Source organism: Rhea americana, unplaced genomic scaffold (assembly GCF_003343005.1).
Source record: "Rhea americana isolate MKP2758 unplaced genomic scaffold, rheAme1 scaffold_86, whole genome shotgun sequence".
In the NCBI taxonomy this organism is placed as follows: Eukaryota; Metazoa; Chordata; class Aves; order Rheiformes; family Rheidae; genus Rhea; species Rhea americana.
The window spans coordinates 2,534,355-2,552,832 of NW_028187044.1; the positions used below are offsets into that span (position 1 = coordinate 2,534,355).

Consider the following 18,478-nt stretch of genomic DNA (forward strand, 5'->3'; position numbering starts at 1 on the left):
CTTCAGCTTTGAGCAACACCGAAAGCACTAATCATGACGGTCTCCCTCTACCCTTCTCCCTTCATTTAGCGTTTGCTCCGTGTTGGTGGTTATATAGCTCCATCGCAAATGATAAATGGAGTTCAAGAAAATATTCAGTTGTTTTGATCCGTGCTGCTGAAATCTATGCAGACGATTTTCAAGAAACACTGGCGATATCTATGTTTCTCTTTTCCTTTCTTTTTTGTGATGAATTTGTTCAAATCATAGCAGTTTCTGGGAGATGGGTTTCAGCAGCAGGTTGCTTGTGCCCAGGAGTTCTTCTAATGGTAAGACTCAGTGTCACCTGCTGAATAAGAGGCTGCTGGTAGAAATTTGTTCTTTGTTCCAGGCACGTGATTACTCTGCCACGTAAGAGGTATCCCACTATGTCCGAGCGAGGCCAAAGTGCCGGTCTGGGGGTGGAGAGAACCATGAAGTGGTGGGATGCCAGCGCCTGTGTGTCCTGCCAGTGCCGCAGAGGCTGAGCGCTCCTCCCCAGGCTGCTGCTCCGAGCGGAGCAAGAGCTGCAGGGGTATAGCTGGATATATTACTGTCATTTGTAACCTGTGAGAATTTTTAATAAAGGTAAAGCCTTGAGGCTGCTGAGATTAATGCCCTGTGCAGTCTAGAGGGAACATCCTTGGTTTAGTGACTTTATCRTTAAAAAAGTCAAAATAGAAAATGAGTTGGAAGAAGGAAACAGGTATATGTGCACATCTGCCTGTGCGTATTTTATTTAAATGAACATTTATGACATTTTATTTCTTTGTATTTATATATTATATTCATATTATTTATATTTTAATATATATTATTTCTATCTGAAATTTACCTTTTATGTGCAGGTATATGTATGTGTTTTATATATATATATATATATATAAAAGCACCCATATATAATTCGGAGTTAGTTGTTATCGTATGTCAAACTTGTAAAAATTTGCTCATCATTTTCCAGGAAGTTTATAATAAATTCAGGAACCAGTTCTTCTGGGTCTCAGTCTCCTGTCATAACAACACAGCTCTAAAATATCCTTTATGCTTGGACCTGAATGCTTTTAAGACCATTAGCGCAGGTCTTGATCTGTGAGATTACAGCCTACCCTTTCTTGCCTTCCCGCTTCCTTACCCTGTTTGGCTGTGGGTACCCGTCCCCGGAGATGGGTTCGCCAGTCTCCGGCGTTCAGCTGGAGCCAGCTGCCAGCGCGATGCGGGGACTGTGCCACCAGTCCGGTGAGGGCGGACCGGCAGCRGTACTGCGGTAGGCTGAGGGCTTGGGTTTCCCTTTGCGTGCTGTAATAGAGAAAGGCATAAAAGGCACAGATTTATGGGCGTAGCCAGGAGTACCTGTCTTCAAAGCACTCTTYAAAAAGTGATATCAAGTTGGACAGTTGTCCAGTTGTGTTTGGGGTGAAGGTCTCTAAAACATTAGCAGAAATATCTCCAAAATACCTGTCTTGTCTTTTCACATTTTGGGGACAGAAAGCAGCAGATTCAGCATGTTCTTTGCCACAATTTGCACCCTTTGGCCCTTCCTGAGGGCAAGAAGGGATCCAGACTTCTGTAACAAGGTTTGCTTTTGAAAGCATGAACAAGGATGAGTGAGCTGAGCTCCCTGCTCCGTCACAAATGTTGGATGTGACATTTGTCATGCATTTGATCTCTCTGCCTCAATTTCCCACTTTGAAGAAAGCTATAATAGTACCACATTATTAATATCTCTTTTCTTCTGTGTTCTACTGAAAACTGTTTTTAGATCTTGCCTTGGAGCTCACCAGTTTGGGACTTAACAGTAGCCAGATTTGAAAACCACACGTAATAGAAGGTCCTTTTTTCCCAGCACTCTGTGTCATACCTATTTTCATCAAGGTTAAAATAGAGCTCTACAGGTATGAAATGTCTGTGTGTGCCTGAGATTTCTTTGCTAATTTTTGCTGTGAATTTATATTTGTAATAGATACTTCTGTAAGGACCTGTTAACTGAGTTGCTTTACGCAATCATATAGACTACCTGTCTCTTAGTATTAGTTTCTAAATATATCAGATTTGGAGAATTTAAAGCAGTATTTAAGAGATAAAGAACTCTGAGGATGAAATCCTGTCCCCTTCCATTTGAATGGAACTAATATTCCATTATTCATTCCTGATCACATTATTCATTCCTGATTTCCATGAAATAGCTTTTTTCTCCCCTTTTCTTTTCTTTCATTTTTTTGGCAAGTTGTTCAGAGCTGAAGTAATTAGTCTTCTTTTCTCAGCTCTAGATTCAGAACTTAGCAACTCAGCAACTAAATAGCAGACTTTGAAAAAATGCTTTCTTTTCTCTGAAAGTCAAGCTTTAATAAATAATAAAGATCATGTTAGACAGTCTTTACTGGAATCATAAAAGATTGCTGCTTTGGTACTCATTGCTTAAAAAAATTAAAACATCTTAATCTTTTAAAAATAATTTGAATTTGGACAAAGGAATTGCATTGCAGGTGACAAGTTGCCTGCCAGGTTCCGGAAGGTGCAGTTTGGGACACCTGGGATATTAAACCTCAGATGTCTGAGTTCCTAATASAAGTGTGAATTCAGCATTAACTCCTGCAGCTCTGCTGCAATATGCGATGGATTAAATGTATATTTTGTCTTCACACAAAAAAATTCAGGAGCCTCCAGGCTGTTGCTCAGTCTCTGTGCTCTCTCAAGGGTGCAAGATGAGAAGTGAACTCCCAGCTTGCTTATTTCTGAGCCCTGAAAGCAGAGGCTGCCATAATACATAAATATTACATAATTACGTTCCCAAACTGATCATGCATCATCTTGAAATCAAACTTGAGTGTATTTTGACCTTTGCTACTGTTGTGAAATGAATTCAGGATCTCACGGTAATAGTTAGAAGCCAAAATACCATGACCTTCGTGTATTCATTCTTCTTGGTGCCAGCATTGCCACTTAAGCCATTGAGCTCCTCTTTGGTGTTTATCTTCCCGAGCTGCCGAAAAGAGATCGGGTAGGTTCTCTCTCAGCTTTTCTGCCGCTAAACTCACAGTCCAGTCTTGGGTTCTGCTCTCACCCCCATAATGGCTATAGAAGTCTATCTCTGGTGGAATTAATGCTTTCCTAATGCTATGGACAATGTCTTAGCTGATGCATTTTGGGGTCTAGTTCATGCTTGCACAAATTGGTGGATCACAGATGATAAACCTCTAACAAATCTCTGGTGTTTTTCAAACTGAAGCCTCAAATAGTAGCAGTTATTTTTGTTGCTCTCTGACTGCATGATCTTGTTCTTCATACTAGTGTATTTTGCCATAATTACATCAATCCAGTTCTGGTAGTCATCATCTTTTTATATGTTCTTTAAATACCTCTGTATTTTCTGTACTTAGTTTTCTGTAAAAGTAAATTTCTTCAACAGTATTTCTAGGGATCAGTAATAGTAATACTAAATAAGCAATTAAAGCTCTCAGCTTCAAAAGGAGCAAATACTGAGATAATAGGATAACTGAAAAGCTCAAAATCTGAGGATGGCAGAAGAAATTTGGAATTTCTTTAAGGTTGTCCATTTTGAAGCTGGGAATCTTAGCTGGACTGGCKTTTGCTTAACTCATGATTATGCTATTCAACAAGATCCATCATAATTAATAGTTTTCTTCTTTGGCCTTGTCTGAKAATTTAAAATTTATCAGGTGCACCTCTGCAGAATTTCTTAATAGATGAGATGTATTTGTTTATAYGAGCTTTGACTCTAGGGTCACTAGCTGATTCCTGCACTATCCCAGGAAATCTTTTTTTCCTTTCCTAAGCACCCCCCACGTTACTCAGATTCAGTCTGTTTTGCCACAAAGCCCCTGTTTATTTCTTGGCTGTCTATGATATTGCTCTAAAGACCATCCCTTTTCTYGCTGTACTGCCTTCATATTTCTGTCCTCCTTATTGCTAGTTTTACATCTTGCACTGGCATCTCAGTTTGGGCATAGCCATTAGTATATCTTCATTAACACAGTTGTCACTCTKGCAAATTAAAAGCAGTTTTAGAGACTATGAGCCCTCTTGGCTCATTCTCCAGTTTTTAGTCTTCTCCTTGTAGTAGTTTCAGAGTTAGCCCTCAAGGCCAGCGTGGAAAGTCTTATCCGATAGACTTACCTGCAAAAGGTCCTTTTTAATGAGAATACTTTCCTGTGGTTACATTTACTGATTRTTTCTTTTTTACCACCAGCCTTTTATCTCCCCGTTCATCTTCATTAGCTGCGTCCTACTTTCATTTGCACTGTGCCTCTACCTCACTTGCGTATTAAAATTGCCCAGCTTTCTCCTGCAGTAAACCCATGGTGACGCCTGACCCGAAGCGAACAAAGATTTTTCTGATTCCTTGTTACTCCGGTTCTGCCTCGAGGCCAGGTTTCTCAGCCTGGTGTGCTGACCGGGGGTACCCTCCTTTCCGACCCTGCTTGGGGCTGCAGGCTGGTCAGTTCATCGCTGGTGTCGTTCAGCAGCTCCTGCTCTCGTTGAATCTCCAGACTCCTCAGGGAGGCTTTTCCTTCCTCTGGCTTGTGGTTATTTCCTYCCTCCATCCCTCGTCTCCTTTCCGCTTCCCAGTATTTAGTTATTTCTGCTCCTGTCCTGTTTATTGTCCTTGTCACCTGCGGGTCCCAGCCCGTGGCTCTTTCYGTTGACCCCCTCTGGGCTGGGGTGAGCAGGGTCTCTGCCTGCTTGCCCTAGGTAGGGCTTCTGCTCCCTGGGGCAGCTGTCTCCCCCCTTACCCAGCTSGTTCTCCTGCTGTATTTGGTCCCTTCTCTGGCTTGTCTTTGTGGTCACAAGCTCCACGTCTTTTTTTCCAGGTATTTACAACTTGTATTATGTCAAATTAATATTTTCTATTCTTTCCTATGTGTCGTCACATTCAGAAATTCACAAATTTGTCTGAATTTCTACTGCGTTTCTAGTCCTTAATTCTTCTCTTCTAGGACTTCTGTCAGGTGACAGTGTTATGGATAAATAGCTCCCTTCAAGTAACCACCTAAGGATGCGTGTTTATTCAGTTTCTTCATCTAATAACACTTGCCACGTTATTTTTAGTCATCCCTTAAAGCCAACGCCAACCCTGATATGAAAGTGAGGTCAATTCAGATGTCTTCCCYCTCCCCATCATTGCAATCAACACCRCTAAACTTCCCCCACAATTCCTAGTTTGTGCCTTCTGCCTTCTAGCTTTCTAAGGCACCATCTTTTAAAACTTTCCCTTGAGTCAAACCCTTTTTTCTCAGTTTCGCAACTGAGAAACGTGCTCACCAGCGTCGGTTGAAGATGCCCGCAGCGTGGTCTCCAGTGCGTGGCTGTGCCTTAGCCAGCATTTAGCGTGTCCAGGCAGAATCTGCAGGCCAGCGGCTTCAGCCACACCGCGCATCTTGTGACCAAAGCTATTGGCAAGTGAAGGACTAGGTTCCTGTTCCCTTCTCCCTTGGATTTTCCCTCAATGAGAGTGAATTTCACGTCAATTCCCTGTTCAGTACTTAGTCGTATTTTTTTTAGTCTTTTGTTGTTAATGATAGTTCTATCTGATTATTTAGCAGTTTATTTCTATTCTTTGAGTAACCAATTTGCATGAAATATATACCTGCTACCTCTTTCTAAAGTTAAWTTACTTAAAAGACTGAATGAAGAGCTACTAAAATTATTTGGGGGAGTTCTTAAGTCTCTTATTCATCAGTGATATGGTTCKTATGTCTGTGTACATATGCAGAGAAGAATAAATAAATGTACTTTAAAAATTATTTTTAAAAATGAGCAAAGCAGTAATCCTATTATACAAGAGAAACAGCAGCGTTTTATGCTAAGATTATGTAATCTGAATATAAATCCATGTTTTTATTTGTCTTTGTGGATATTGTTCCAAGCTGCAGTTACGTTGCAGGATGTGGAAGAGTGAAATTGTCTTATCTGGACTTCCAGCAAAGAGGCAGAGGACTTTGCAATGCTTTCACTTTGTCTCTAGGAAAAGGAAAACATTTGTCGGATGCTTTCGTGTATTAGTCTGAAATCAGAATTCCCTTTCATTGGGCATACATTGAAGCAAATTTATTTTTAGTCATACTTTGTCACAAACCAAAATTTTAAATTAAAAAGCATACGTCCAATAATGGTTAGGGACTGTTTTTTTCCTCTCTCTTTCTCTGGCCGTAAGTAGCTAAACATAGACCCGAGTCTTCTGCGCAAGTCATTCTGCATAAACACTACACTATGTAGCATACTTTACTTTTGTCAGTGAGGATTGGGAAGCTTACATTAGCCGTAAGGGAAATTTCCCTTTTGAATCTCCCCATACTTTGATGGGATAATTGAAATTGATGCTAAGGATGACATATCCTAAGTCAAACAAGTGCAGAATTTTAAATTAAAAGCCTATTAGTTTCACATTTTTCTTCCTTTCTATTTATATGGAAGCTCCGAAACGTGGAAATTTTAACACAAATCTGTTTTGTCTAAATTCTACCTCAGAAACAATGAGAACAAGATTACAGTAGTTACAAATGCTAAAACCGATTCCGTTTCGAGAGCAGAACCAAGGAGTGATTTGTTAGGAGCGCCTGTTTCCCTGGAGCCGGGAGATAAGCTGGCGCTCCAGACAGCGGCGAAACGTTCRTCCTCAAAACCCCGCTTGTCTGAACTCTGCAAACGCTAGGTGAGCTCGTGTTAGTTAAATGAGGCGGAAATTGTATCAACAGGCTGAATATGAATTTTTAAATTAATAACTTTGCAGTACTTTCCTGAGTTAATTGCATGCAAGGGCTTAGGAGAAGCGCGGTTGTCCGTCAGATCTGCTCATGCCCTGTTACTGTGGCACCCCGTGCAGTATAAAGAAAGGCAAATGCTCTTTCCTCTTGGCAGACCTGGTCAGGAAGACTCTTCGGGGCTGAGATGGTTAAGGTGATCTGCCCGTGGCACTGTTTGCTCATGTAAAAAGCGTGGTGACTGAGAAGCAGGTCCTCGGGTCTGTGAGGATTTCACTTTATGTATTTATTTTGCAGTCTGAAGTGAGAGGGCTCTAGGCAGAAAAGGAGCGGTTTGACAGCGATCTTGTTTGAGGCTGAGGCAAAGCTAAGTGTCGTCGTCTTTCCTTAAAAACCACACAGCGTCTTTAAGGAATTTAGGAGAAGAGATTGCATCTGTCCAAGTAGATGAAAAGGTGCGTAATGAGCAGGGTAAACTTTCATGTTGGTGTATCTCTCTAAATTCACCAAGAAAAAAAAAAAAAAAGGGGGGGGGGAGAAAAAAAACCTACCCCATGTGAAATAACAGCCTTACAGTTTGATTGGCAGTTTTGTGCCAGAAACTGTGAATCAGTATTAAAACCAAAAGTTCATGAAAATCGAAGTGGCCTCTTGTCACTGTCGTTGGTCCTTCCCGTTCAGAGTTTGTGCCGGGGTGYGCGACTTCTGGGAGCTCTCAGCTGGCGCGTCGGCGTGATGCGACACGCTTCATTAACAAGGGGTAATCGGGAAGGTGTAAGTTGGTTTTGCTCTCTGCTTTTTGTTGCTTGCACGTTAGAAAACCTTTCTTTGATGATGCAGTTGCCATTGGAGCAGTCTGCTGGGTTTATCCCTACAAAAAGAATGCAAGTCCCAAAAGTGCTTTGCACAAGCTCTGTAACACTGCTGAACTGGTGCGACGTGAAGCTGGAGCTGAAGGTTTCCTGCCGAGCTGAGCCGCGAAGGCCCGGCGTGGGGCTGGCGGTGCCTAGCAAACGTGTTACGCCGCCGGTGCCGCACCGAGCAGCCATCCGCGCTGGAAGGAGCTCTGCTTGCAACGGGCTTGGGCCGGACGAGCCCTTCTTCAGCCTCCGTGTCTAGCTGAGCCTGCAGAGCCACTGCAGGCTAGCAGAAAATACAAACTTCTTTGGTGTCGCAGGTGACTTCTTCTGTTCATGGAGGGGACCTCTTTAGCCCTCCCTCCCCCCAGAAACACCTCCCAGGTGCTGGCCAGCCCCSATGAATTTCACTTCCCCTTGTTCTCTGCGGTTTGGCTGCTTTTCCATGTCTTAACAAAGCGTGAAAATTTGCCTCCGCGCAGGTGAGATGTTGCTTTAGAGGGCGGATGTACAAACCTGTTACCTTCAAAAGAAATGCGGGATCTAAGTGAGCAAAGTGAGCAAAACGTAATCATTCTCTTCAAAGATTTCACTGGTCTTCCAAGTCGATGCAGTGTGGGACTTTGGTAGAATTTTCAGTGCAAGATTTCTGAGAGGTTGTTAGTTAACATCAGATTTATGTCTTTACAGAAACGTTGCTTCCTGCCAGCTGGGCAGTCATCTGGTGTCACCACTGTGCCGTGTAGTTAGATGGTCACCAGTTAGCATGTTTATAAGTAATATGTGACATTTGAGCTGTGCTGAGTAGATGGATCCTGAAGCCTTCTGGAAGGACCCAGGAGTTTACTGCTGCCTGTCGTTCCATGCAGTGCACATTAAAGGGAAGGGCAAYAGAAGGGGAATGAAATAAAAATTACCTATAAAACATGAATCGGATTAAACAGAAATCCTGAGGTATGTATTATGTTTAAAAGATTAAGGCTAAAATAAAAGGCAACATTGCAGCTATTTCTGAAGTTCCTCCAGAASATTGCAGCCATGTAACTGGGAGATGTTGCAGTGCATGTGCTGCTGCTGCTGCTCCTCCTCCTCACCCCTCTTCTTCATCTTAGGTGTTCCTCTTGATAAAGATTAAATGTTTGTAGGTAGACTGTTCTTGAAGATAGTTTTCTTTCTGTTTGTACATGACCTAGCATAAAAGAAAACCAGTGCAGTACAAACATTAAAAATATGTTATCAGACTGCTTCAGTTTGGGTTGTTACCAGGTCCTTCTGCATCAGATGTCATGTGTGCTCCCTAATTAGCAGTCATCAGCTGCCGGAGGAGTGCCTGCTACAAGCTGCCCAAGGTTTGGGTCGTATGTGCTGCAGTCTGCTTGAAACGTCTTATTTGCAACTGAACRCGAGCTCTGGTTTTGTTGATATTTGGGGATTTGTTCTGGGTTGTATTTCCCTTTTTTATTTTCCTTCTTATTGAGTTACTGAGCTTATGGGGGAGCGGAGACGCAAGTCAGGAACGGGCTCTTGCCACAGCCTGTGTGCCAGCGCGGACCTTAGCTTCGCTGAGAAGGTCTGCGTGGGCGGGGAGCGAGCGTGCCGCGSCGCCTGCGGTCGTCCCTCGCGCTGCGGCCGCCCCGGAGGGGCACGGAGACGTCGGGCTCCGCGCTTTGCTGCGACGCTCTCCGGTGGCTTTGGAAAGCTGTCCCCGCGCGGGGAGGTCTTCTGGCGCTACGTGCTCGAGCGCGGGCAGAGAGCGAGGTAAGGCGGAGCAAGGCGGGGGCTGAAGGCGGGGAGCGTGTTCGGCGCGTGACCGTCGCGTTGGCGAAGCGAGCGTGTGCTGGGGCGCTGAGCTGCCGCCGCAAGCGGAGGGGGACTTACTGCGCCCCGGCCTGGGGGTGATGGCTGCGGGATGAGTGCGCGGGGCTGCGGCCAAGCTGTAGCCTGGAAAAACTCTCCTAATCCGTGTGTTAATGGTAAGATTAACAAATAWATGCTAGGAACTATCAGTTTGCAGTTTTCTTCACTATAAATATTACAAGGAGATGATCCAAAGCTGACCTTTTTCCTTGAATTATTAGAAATACTTGATTTATTACAACTAGTAAGGCTTATTTTATTTATTTTTAATCTATAAAACATTACGAAAGTTACGCTTCTCTGGAGATACTGAACTGACAGGTATTTGTTTAAGATGCAAGAGAAAGAAAGGGTCTGATGAGTTACAAGACTCTCAGAAACTGGTACAGCGAAATTGTTCTGTGCAGTTTTATTACCTGTACCAGTCASTGCTGGACATGTGCCGCACTGTTTTAATTGAAGAAGTTCCTAAATGTTGTCAAGTRTATAGAGGATATAGACTGAACCCATCTGTTCTATCAGAATTGACTTTTCCACATCTTCTCTCGTAACTTATTTGTATCCAAGGCATACACAAAGCTTCCCAGATAAACAGGTGCTCTTTGRTACTATCCAATTAATTACTGTCAGAGGTATTGCAGTGAAAAMCTGGTCTGTAGCTCTTCTTTGGAAACTAAACCGGTTCCCTAATTCCTATTACGTTTTCCCAGCCATTTAAATCCAAAATAAAGCCATTTAAAAAATATATAAAAGTCTATTTCCTGCTAATGAAAGCAAGCAGTTGCAGGTTTGGCTCAGGCCACACAAAATGCTGTAAAAAAGAGGATTTTTGTCCCGTTGCCGTTTCCTTGTGACGTATCAAAACGGTCTTGAGGAAYTTTTCCTACGCTTTTCGGGGAAGGCGAGAGCGAGCAGTTTGATCGCCTCCGGCGGGGAGGGAGGCGCTGGGGGCAGGGGGCCGCGGGCCGCGCTTCGCGGGCCGGCGCCGGCCCCTCGCAGAGCGTCCGCGAGGCGCGACGCCGTCCCGCCGCGGTTGCTGCCCGGGCCCCTCTGCCCGCGGGTGACGGGCGGAAGACAGGAAACTCGAAGGGGCGCGTCTGTCGCGTCCGGGCCTGTCGCCCTCGAAGGGCGAAGAGGAAGGCCGAGCGGGGTGCGAAGAGCCGCTGGCGCGCGGCGGTCGCGGAGGCGGAGGTCCGTGGGGTGTGCCGACTGTCTTCCTGCGTTCGCCGCTCCCCTTCTCCCCGCCTGGCCTGCTTCTGGTAACGCCGTTCGCGTGTTGACATAAATCACTGCACGTTTCAGCGCGCGATTCCTGCTCCGGCGGATGGCAGAGCTTTTCCTCAGCCTCGCCGATCGGCAGCGTTCCTGGCCTACTTGGTTACAGGCTGCGTTTCCAAACAGGCCTTAATAGATCCTTCAGGATCTTCAGGATTTTCTTTTTTTTTGAAGGGATGATAGTACCAGCTTAAATAAATTGCAAGATCTTGAACAGTGTGAATAATTAAGAACTAATTAAAAATGGATGACCATAGTCTCCCAAATGCTGATACTTTCTCCTGTGTAAAGAACTGGAAACTCTGTAAATTGCAAACATAWATAATTTCTTTCTTATTCCAAGAATTCTAAACGAATTGCTTGTGGATATCGCAGGTCTCCGAGATCTTCCGTGGCCTCTGGCAATGCAGCACCTAGGCCCCAATGCTAGCAGCAGGTCGAAACCTCGGAGTTGTCTCTTTCAATAGTTCATTTTAGGACATTTTAGGATTCTTTAGGACAGCAAGTCCGGATRTATGGCACAAAATCTGAAAAACAAAATACGAGAATTTCTTGGTCCTCTCAGCATGTCAGGGTTTAGAATACTGCTCCGTGCTGTGTGCTGCAGCTCTAAACTGAAGGTATTTATAGAGTTTGAGGGTGCCTACCYGCCGTTACGCTGCGTTTCAGGCTTCTGGAGCGCAGCACCGCTGGCTGCCGGAGGAGGTGCTGGGTGGGCTCGCGCTCTGGCTCTGCAGCCCACGTTTAGGCACCTGATTTTAAAACCTTGGCCCGGATATACGAACCCAGAAGAATGAGTTACGGTAATTCATTTCAAACTCCCTGGCTCTTCTGGCTCCCCAGCCGTAACATTTATTCGTACTAATTGCTCATTGTGGCAGATAAATCTCAACGTGTAGCCAATGCAATAACTCTGCACCTGAGCAGTGTTTAGTTTTACTTTTCTTGTGTTGCCAGCACTTTGCTTTTCCTCTATACRTTACAGCACCTGGCTGTTTTGGCTTTGTGTGAAGAGTACGTTAGAGGGATGAATAAGGAGGTCTGCATGTTTTCACCCTCACCTCCGCTGCCATTAGCCTTCCTAGCAGCTGCAATTCCTCAATTAGGTGGGCAGTCTAATTTGCCTACTGGCTTAAAAGAAATGCAAGGTGGACAATTGTGGACAATTACCAGGGGAGGCAATTTGTCACTTCAGGCCTGAGAGAGGGTTATCGTGTCAGAAGTGTTTCGTTTAGTGCTTCTCCTCTACCTTAACACCAGGGATGGCCAAATTTTCCATAATGCAGTTTAAGATGATGATAAATACTGTGTCCTGGCTGCGATGGTTTTTCTGTTTTGATTTGTTTTGCAATTTCTCTTTTGGGGATTTTGTCTCTTTGAAGGAATAATTTAAATTTCTCATAGTCTCTACTCACCTTGCATAGACAATGAGAAACAGATTGAGGTATGTGCATTGCCTACAATTATCTTAGCTTTGTACAGGATAGGCAAATGATAATGTTTTTAAACACAGTAACAAGCAAGTTATTAACACGTTTTTTAACACAGAATATAAGCAAAGAGCTGTGTTAAAATGTTGGTGAATATTGATGATGACTACTTAGCCAGTTTTTCCTTTTTTTTTTTCTTTTCTTTTTTTTTTTCTTTTATTGGGACCAGGTCGCTACTCCCTTTGCTTATGTTAGAGATGGCTATCTTGTCATTTTGTTTCATGTAGGAGAGTTTTGGGTGTTTATTTTAAACCAGTCATTTGTAGTCAGAGAGGAGCTGATTCATCCTAGCCAAAGTTAAATATCTGAGAAGCTTATCACACCATCCTGGTCTGGAGACAAAGCTGGTTGATGCTGTTTCTGCTCAGTGCTGTGCTGCAGCCCAYGTAGCCTCTCTGCACCCCTGCGTCTCTCCGTGAGGCCTCGCACAGAGAGCAGGGAGCTGAAATTCTCCAGGTTGAAATATGGTAAATGGAAGGGTCTTTTTAATTTGTGTTTGTCTTTTAAGCAGATTCACTTCAGTGATCCCTAAGACCATTTATAGCGTGGCTGTATGACCAGTTATATCTGTTCAGTAAGTGGGGTCATGTTGTCACGGCAGGTGGAGGTGGCTGAAGGCAGGAACGTAGAAAACTGGCTTTGTGCGACGAGCTGCCTCCTAAGATACGTGCCCCCTGCACTCACCTCTTTCGTTAGGTGAGATGAACATATATAATTGTTTCACTGTGTGTTAAGTAGGACATTACCGATATTAYGACTATAGTGTGCGCCTCTTCATGCTCCGCAGCTCTTTATTAAACTACAAAATATCTTAAAGTGAGCATATCCATGTCAGTCCTAGCAGACAGTTAGAAACTTGCCACGTGTATTGCCAAATCCTTCCATTGAGGGTCCTCATTGCTAGTACTACGTTGCCAGTAGTACTGGCTGTGCCGGTGGTCTTTTCCAGTTGTAACATCTTAGCAAAACATAAGGATTGTATGTGTACTGATAAATATGTTGTCTGATGAGATGTGCTGTTCATTATAATRTGCAGTAATCATCCAGGTCCATACTAGGAAGCCAGCAAAATGTCCGTGCAAATCATAATGTTCTCTTGGGTGTTATGTAAGCTGCAAGAGAGGGTGACTCATATGAACTTCTCTTTGAGTGGCTCRAAGTGGTATTTTCCTTTGAACAGGCTAAAAGACTATCAGAGTTGTAATAAGAGGTATAAAAGTATATTTTGAGACGTGTTGAAAACAAACCCTACCTATGAGGATCCTTTAGAAATATAATCCCATGAAAGTTAAATCTTACATACCATGGGAAAGACATTCTCTTCTGCCTGCATCATAGGATCCCTTACCATGTTGGTGTAGCACCCTTTTGCAATATGCCTTCCTGGTGCTTCTACAGAATATCTTCATGGCACAGGGTGCTTTGGTTTAGATACTGAAGTCAGAGAAATGTGACTGCAACCAGTAAAAATACCTTTCTGTCAAGTAGCAACAAAATAGATTAAAAGAGCTTTACTGAAACAAAGCCAAAAACAACTGAAAGCCATCAGAATGACGTTTGTAGTAGTACCTTTTTAATGTAAGAAATCTCTTGAATATGTTTCACCTGTTTTATTTATTTTTATTATTATATATTTTTTTATTTTTGTAGGCTGTGGAAACCAACCTTGCTTCAAAGGATAGTCACTGGGTCTATGTAAATGAGGTAAGAAAGCCAAAAGAGGCAAGATAGCTTGGTACATTCACTCATCATCATCTTTTGTTTCATATGTTTTGATATACCGAACCCAACCAAACTGTCTGATACACCAAACTTACCGTCTTTGCTTTTTGAATGCTACAAAACGCAAACTGTGTGGCATCGTTGCTCATCTGTCTCATTTGAACTGGCATAGGCTGAATACCAAAGTAAAGCTTCAGCGTACATGTTAGCAGCTGAGAGACTGTTTTTTCCCACTTTACTGAAGACCCTATCCCATTAGCTGTTGGTAGGAAGAGAATATCTCAAAGGAAACCTGGAATAAATGCGTGCGTGCATGCACGCCAGAGTCTCGCCGTTCGCCGGCCGGAGAGGCTGTGGTCAGGGGCTGTGAGYGGCAGGGAGGAGCGCGGAGGCTGCTTGTAGGCTTAGCTTGTTAGGATAGGCAGTTACACGATACAAGAAGRTTTTTCTTTAGTGCAGAATTGTGTTGGTGTTTTGGCCAAGATYCAGGATAGTGGGAAATTAAAGTGTGGGATTTCCTGTCTGCAGCAAAKGGTATCGTCTCTTGCTACTATGATCATTTGTTTTATCTTAGTACTGAGATGCCCTATTGGGAATCAGTGCTGACTCATATTTWAAAAGCTGTGGAAAGCTTGAAATGTTGTACCATATATAATCATTTATAAATCATTGGTTGTTCAGGATAAGTTGCACTATTTTGTATACTTCTGTTTTTAATAATGATTTATTAAAGGATAGTAAAATATGTAAGTTAAAAAGAGCTAACTATATTCACTGTTTCATATTTGTATTTTAAGCACATAGCCTTTAATTTAATAACCAATTCCTTTGTTAATTTCTCATTGCTTTCTTTGCACCTAGCTAATAATGTTGGATAGACTATTTTTAATAATAACTATAAATTGCATTGTGTGGCATTAGAAACGCTCTGTAATTAAATAGAAGGACTAGGAAAGGGAGTGAAATCTCTGCTTATAAAGACTTTATAAATCCTTTCTAGTTCTGGGTACATTTATGCACTTCCTGATTTGTCAGCTGCAGTAACGGCCCAGCACAAAGTATCAGCAATATGCTTAGGGAAGCAGTATTTATATCCATGTGAAGATAATACAGGGCATATTGCCCTGAATATTTATGGAGAGGGGATGTTTCTGAATTTGTTACTACTGTAGTTATTGTTCAGATATTAAAAATCACTTCATAAAGCCTGAATCTGAAAAATCCCAAATAAAAATCTTCGGTGCTCATGCACAACTATATCCGTCCATACAAATACACATCAGAAAAGGTGCCTAGTTTGCTCTTACTTTGAGAAGTCTTTTTTTCCCACTGGATAGGGAAGCTGTGATAACAAAATGTGAATCTAACATATAAATTCATTCTTCACAAGACAAGAAAAAATTAGATTTTCCATACCACCTAAAAAAGTATAAGGATCTTGTTGCTATAGGTACAGCATATAACATAAATACTCTTTATTGAGAAGTATCAATGCACACACTTACCAATACCAAAACACAGTTAATTCAAACAGACAATTACAGAAACTTCAAATTCATAAAACTTTGGAGAAAGACTATGCAGACTAAAAGAAGAGGAAATGTTTTGATCATTCTCTTTTTGGTAGGAAAGCAAAGAACTTTAGTTGCTGGAAGATACCATGGAAGAAAGATTCTTTGAACCTCCACATGGAATTTATCTATAGAATACAGATTCCTTAGGGCTTGCTTATTGTTTAATATTGTGTATAYCCCTATGCCAGCAGTAACATAAACTGGTTATCCTCAATTCGTACATGTTTGTCCACTTGGTACCAGTGAGGACTGCGTGGGTACTGGATGGAAAATAAGCTGTTCTCTGACTAGATGTTGATATGTGACTATGGTTTGCGGAATGGAACTAACTTTTAATAACCTCCTAGCACTGTCATTCTTATTAACAATCAAATCAGCTGTTTTTGATGTAATTCTCCATGAATTGAGAATTATCACAGGACTGTAGAAACAAGCTGTGGTAGGCATTTCCCGCCTCGAGGATCCATATAGGGGACTATATGAGTGCGGAATAAGCTTATTCTGTACCCGTATAGACTATAYTGGTATATATGCTTACAATTCCGTACCCATTAGACCATATAGGGCACAGGATAGGCCACTGTGGACTCAAGATGATGAACACTGAGCTTGAGTGCCCGTTCACGGGCTGCAGTATCTCCCGTCTGGCATCTTCCAGCCAGTAAAGACTTGCACCTTGTGCTTACTTTGCTATAGTAAGAATGAAAATATAGCACAGTACTATTTCTACAAGAGGTTTATTATTAAGTCTTAATGGAAATACTTTAATCTTTCTGTAATGATAACTGAATAAATAGCTAGTTTTTTTTTTCTTTTTATCTTTATTGTTCCTCAGTCTGCAGAATAGAAGCTAAATTTCAGAGTTGGAACTAATTTATCACTTTAATTTTGTTAAGTAATCAACACCACCAAGCCTGTGATGAGCTAACTTAAAACCGTATGCTGGTAAATTTTGTACATTGCAAATGAACAGATGTGTTTTTGTGTAAAACCCTGCAAAAAAAAGCAAACAGCTTTTGAGAAGCAATGACTACTCCATACCTCGCTTTGTCTTAAGAATTGCCAAAACCTTGGATTACCATTGATTGTGCTGGAAGTCACGAAAGATGGCAATTATCATGCTAAAGAAGATCTATGAGAATGTATGTGAGCCTCTGTCTGTATCTTTGTCATTTATGCCTGTAAGTTTTGATGATGCTGCTTACCAGCTTCAGCAGATATGTGCTGTTTCTCCTTGTGGCATCACTATGGCACACTTGTAGATGCTCTCCTTGTTTTGTGCATTTATTTCTTGTCTTTTTTTCTGTTTTCCTTTTCTAGTTTYATTTTTCTTTACTTGCATTTCTTTCCCTTTGGTGCCTGATATCAAGCATCTCTGTTGGTTTCTCCTGACATTCTTCATTCTCCCCTTCCCTCTTTTTGCATGTTCACAGAAAATGCTGTAYAGTGCCCAGAACATACCTCTGAGAGAGAGGCAAAAGAGCAGTGTTTGAAACTGAATCTACATGTGGTTGCAGTAGGAGCAATGCTCTAGGAGTCTGTCAGCTTTTTTATCATCAGCTATAGTAGGTCCKGGGCTGTAAGTAGGAGTAGAAACCATGTTTCTGACTTAGTGGGAAATTTCATGGTTTTGAAATTTTCTCCATTCCAAATTGAGGGAAGGATAAGGAAAGTGTTCTGCAAAACTGGACTTTTGACTGAAAAAATAATTCAATTTAAATACAATTTTTTATGCTGATATAAAACATATCTGGATTTTATACTGGTATACACTGATGAATTTAATTCTAATTCCAAGTTTCTAAACTTTCACATATGAAAATCAGTTAAATACACATACACAAAATAATCAATTGTTCTTCACTGAACAGTGGAATGGGTGCCGAGTAACTGAAATGTTGTTTCACTGTTATCAGACACCTTTCATTTCTTTTTCAACAAACTGTCATCAATATTTACAGTTTAAATTGAAAGGCATTAGACATGGTGGGACATAGCACAAAACTACTGTCGGCTGGGAGATATCTTTTCATGGATGACGGGTATGGATGAAGGGAGGACCTGTAGCGTTGCTTATCCAAACTATACATGCTTGCTCTGAAGCTAAGGAGAGGTGAGGGGAAGTGTCTGTGTATCTGTGAGGAAATGGCAAAGGGTGGATGCAGTGGAGAAGGTTTCTGTGCATGCATAGAAGTGCCCAAAGAACAAGAATTCGTTTAATGATGGACCTTAATTGCCCTGATAGCTGAAAAAGTAATGGTAGGACATGGTCAAGACTTAGTGATTTCCTTTTATTGACAATGTTATACCTGCATCTTTAAAAAGTTAAGACCGTAGACAGTTCAGATTTAATTACAGCTAAAAAAGAATAGGTTAGGAATAGAAAAGAAGATAATTTGTGTGAAAGTGACCATGAAAWGGTAGCATTCACTAGTTGAAAAGGGGGAAGGAATGAGAACAGGAGAACAAGGATAATAGACTTAAATAAAGAGACTCTGCAACCTCACAGCTTGTAGGGCTTTGGAGAAGATAATAGGAGAAATAAAAGATAGCAAAAGAACTGACAATTGCTTGGGGGGGGAGGTTTATTTTAAAGCACAATAACAAATTATGCCGATGTGAAGAGAAGGCAGGAAGCATAGTAAGATATCACTATGGTTGCATAGAGATAGCTCTATAGATCTTGAAATCAAAGAGGAATTCTACAAAAAAAGTGGRGGGAACGGCGCAGATAATTAATGAGGAGCATAAAGGGGAAAGAAAGTGAATGATAAGAAAAATCAGGCTGAAGTGCAAAACGAGTCATGCTAGGTGTCATAAGCAACAGGAAAAGATTAGATCTAGCAGAAAGTAAAGAAAAGTGTAAGGCTGTTGCTGAATGGAAAAAGCAAGTGCAGCTTTAATGTTTTTACTGACTTACTTGCTTCTAGCGTTACAAGAAGAGTTAACCAGACTGTTAAAAAAAA

General features: G+C 42.0%; 1 protein-coding gene across 1 annotated transcript in view; it reads left to right on the plus strand.

Annotated features, from left to right (window-relative positions):
• Positions 1-18,478, plus strand: part of GRID1 (glutamate ionotropic receptor delta type subunit 1) — a 492,844-nt gene that overhangs the window by 359,108 nt on the left and 115,258 nt on the right. Inside the window, exon 4 of the mRNA XM_085323688.1 lies at positions 13,867-13,920. Coding sequence (XP_085179814.1) covers positions 13,867-13,920 — 54 coding nt within the window. The remainder of the gene's footprint in view (positions 1-13,866; positions 13,921-18,478) is intronic.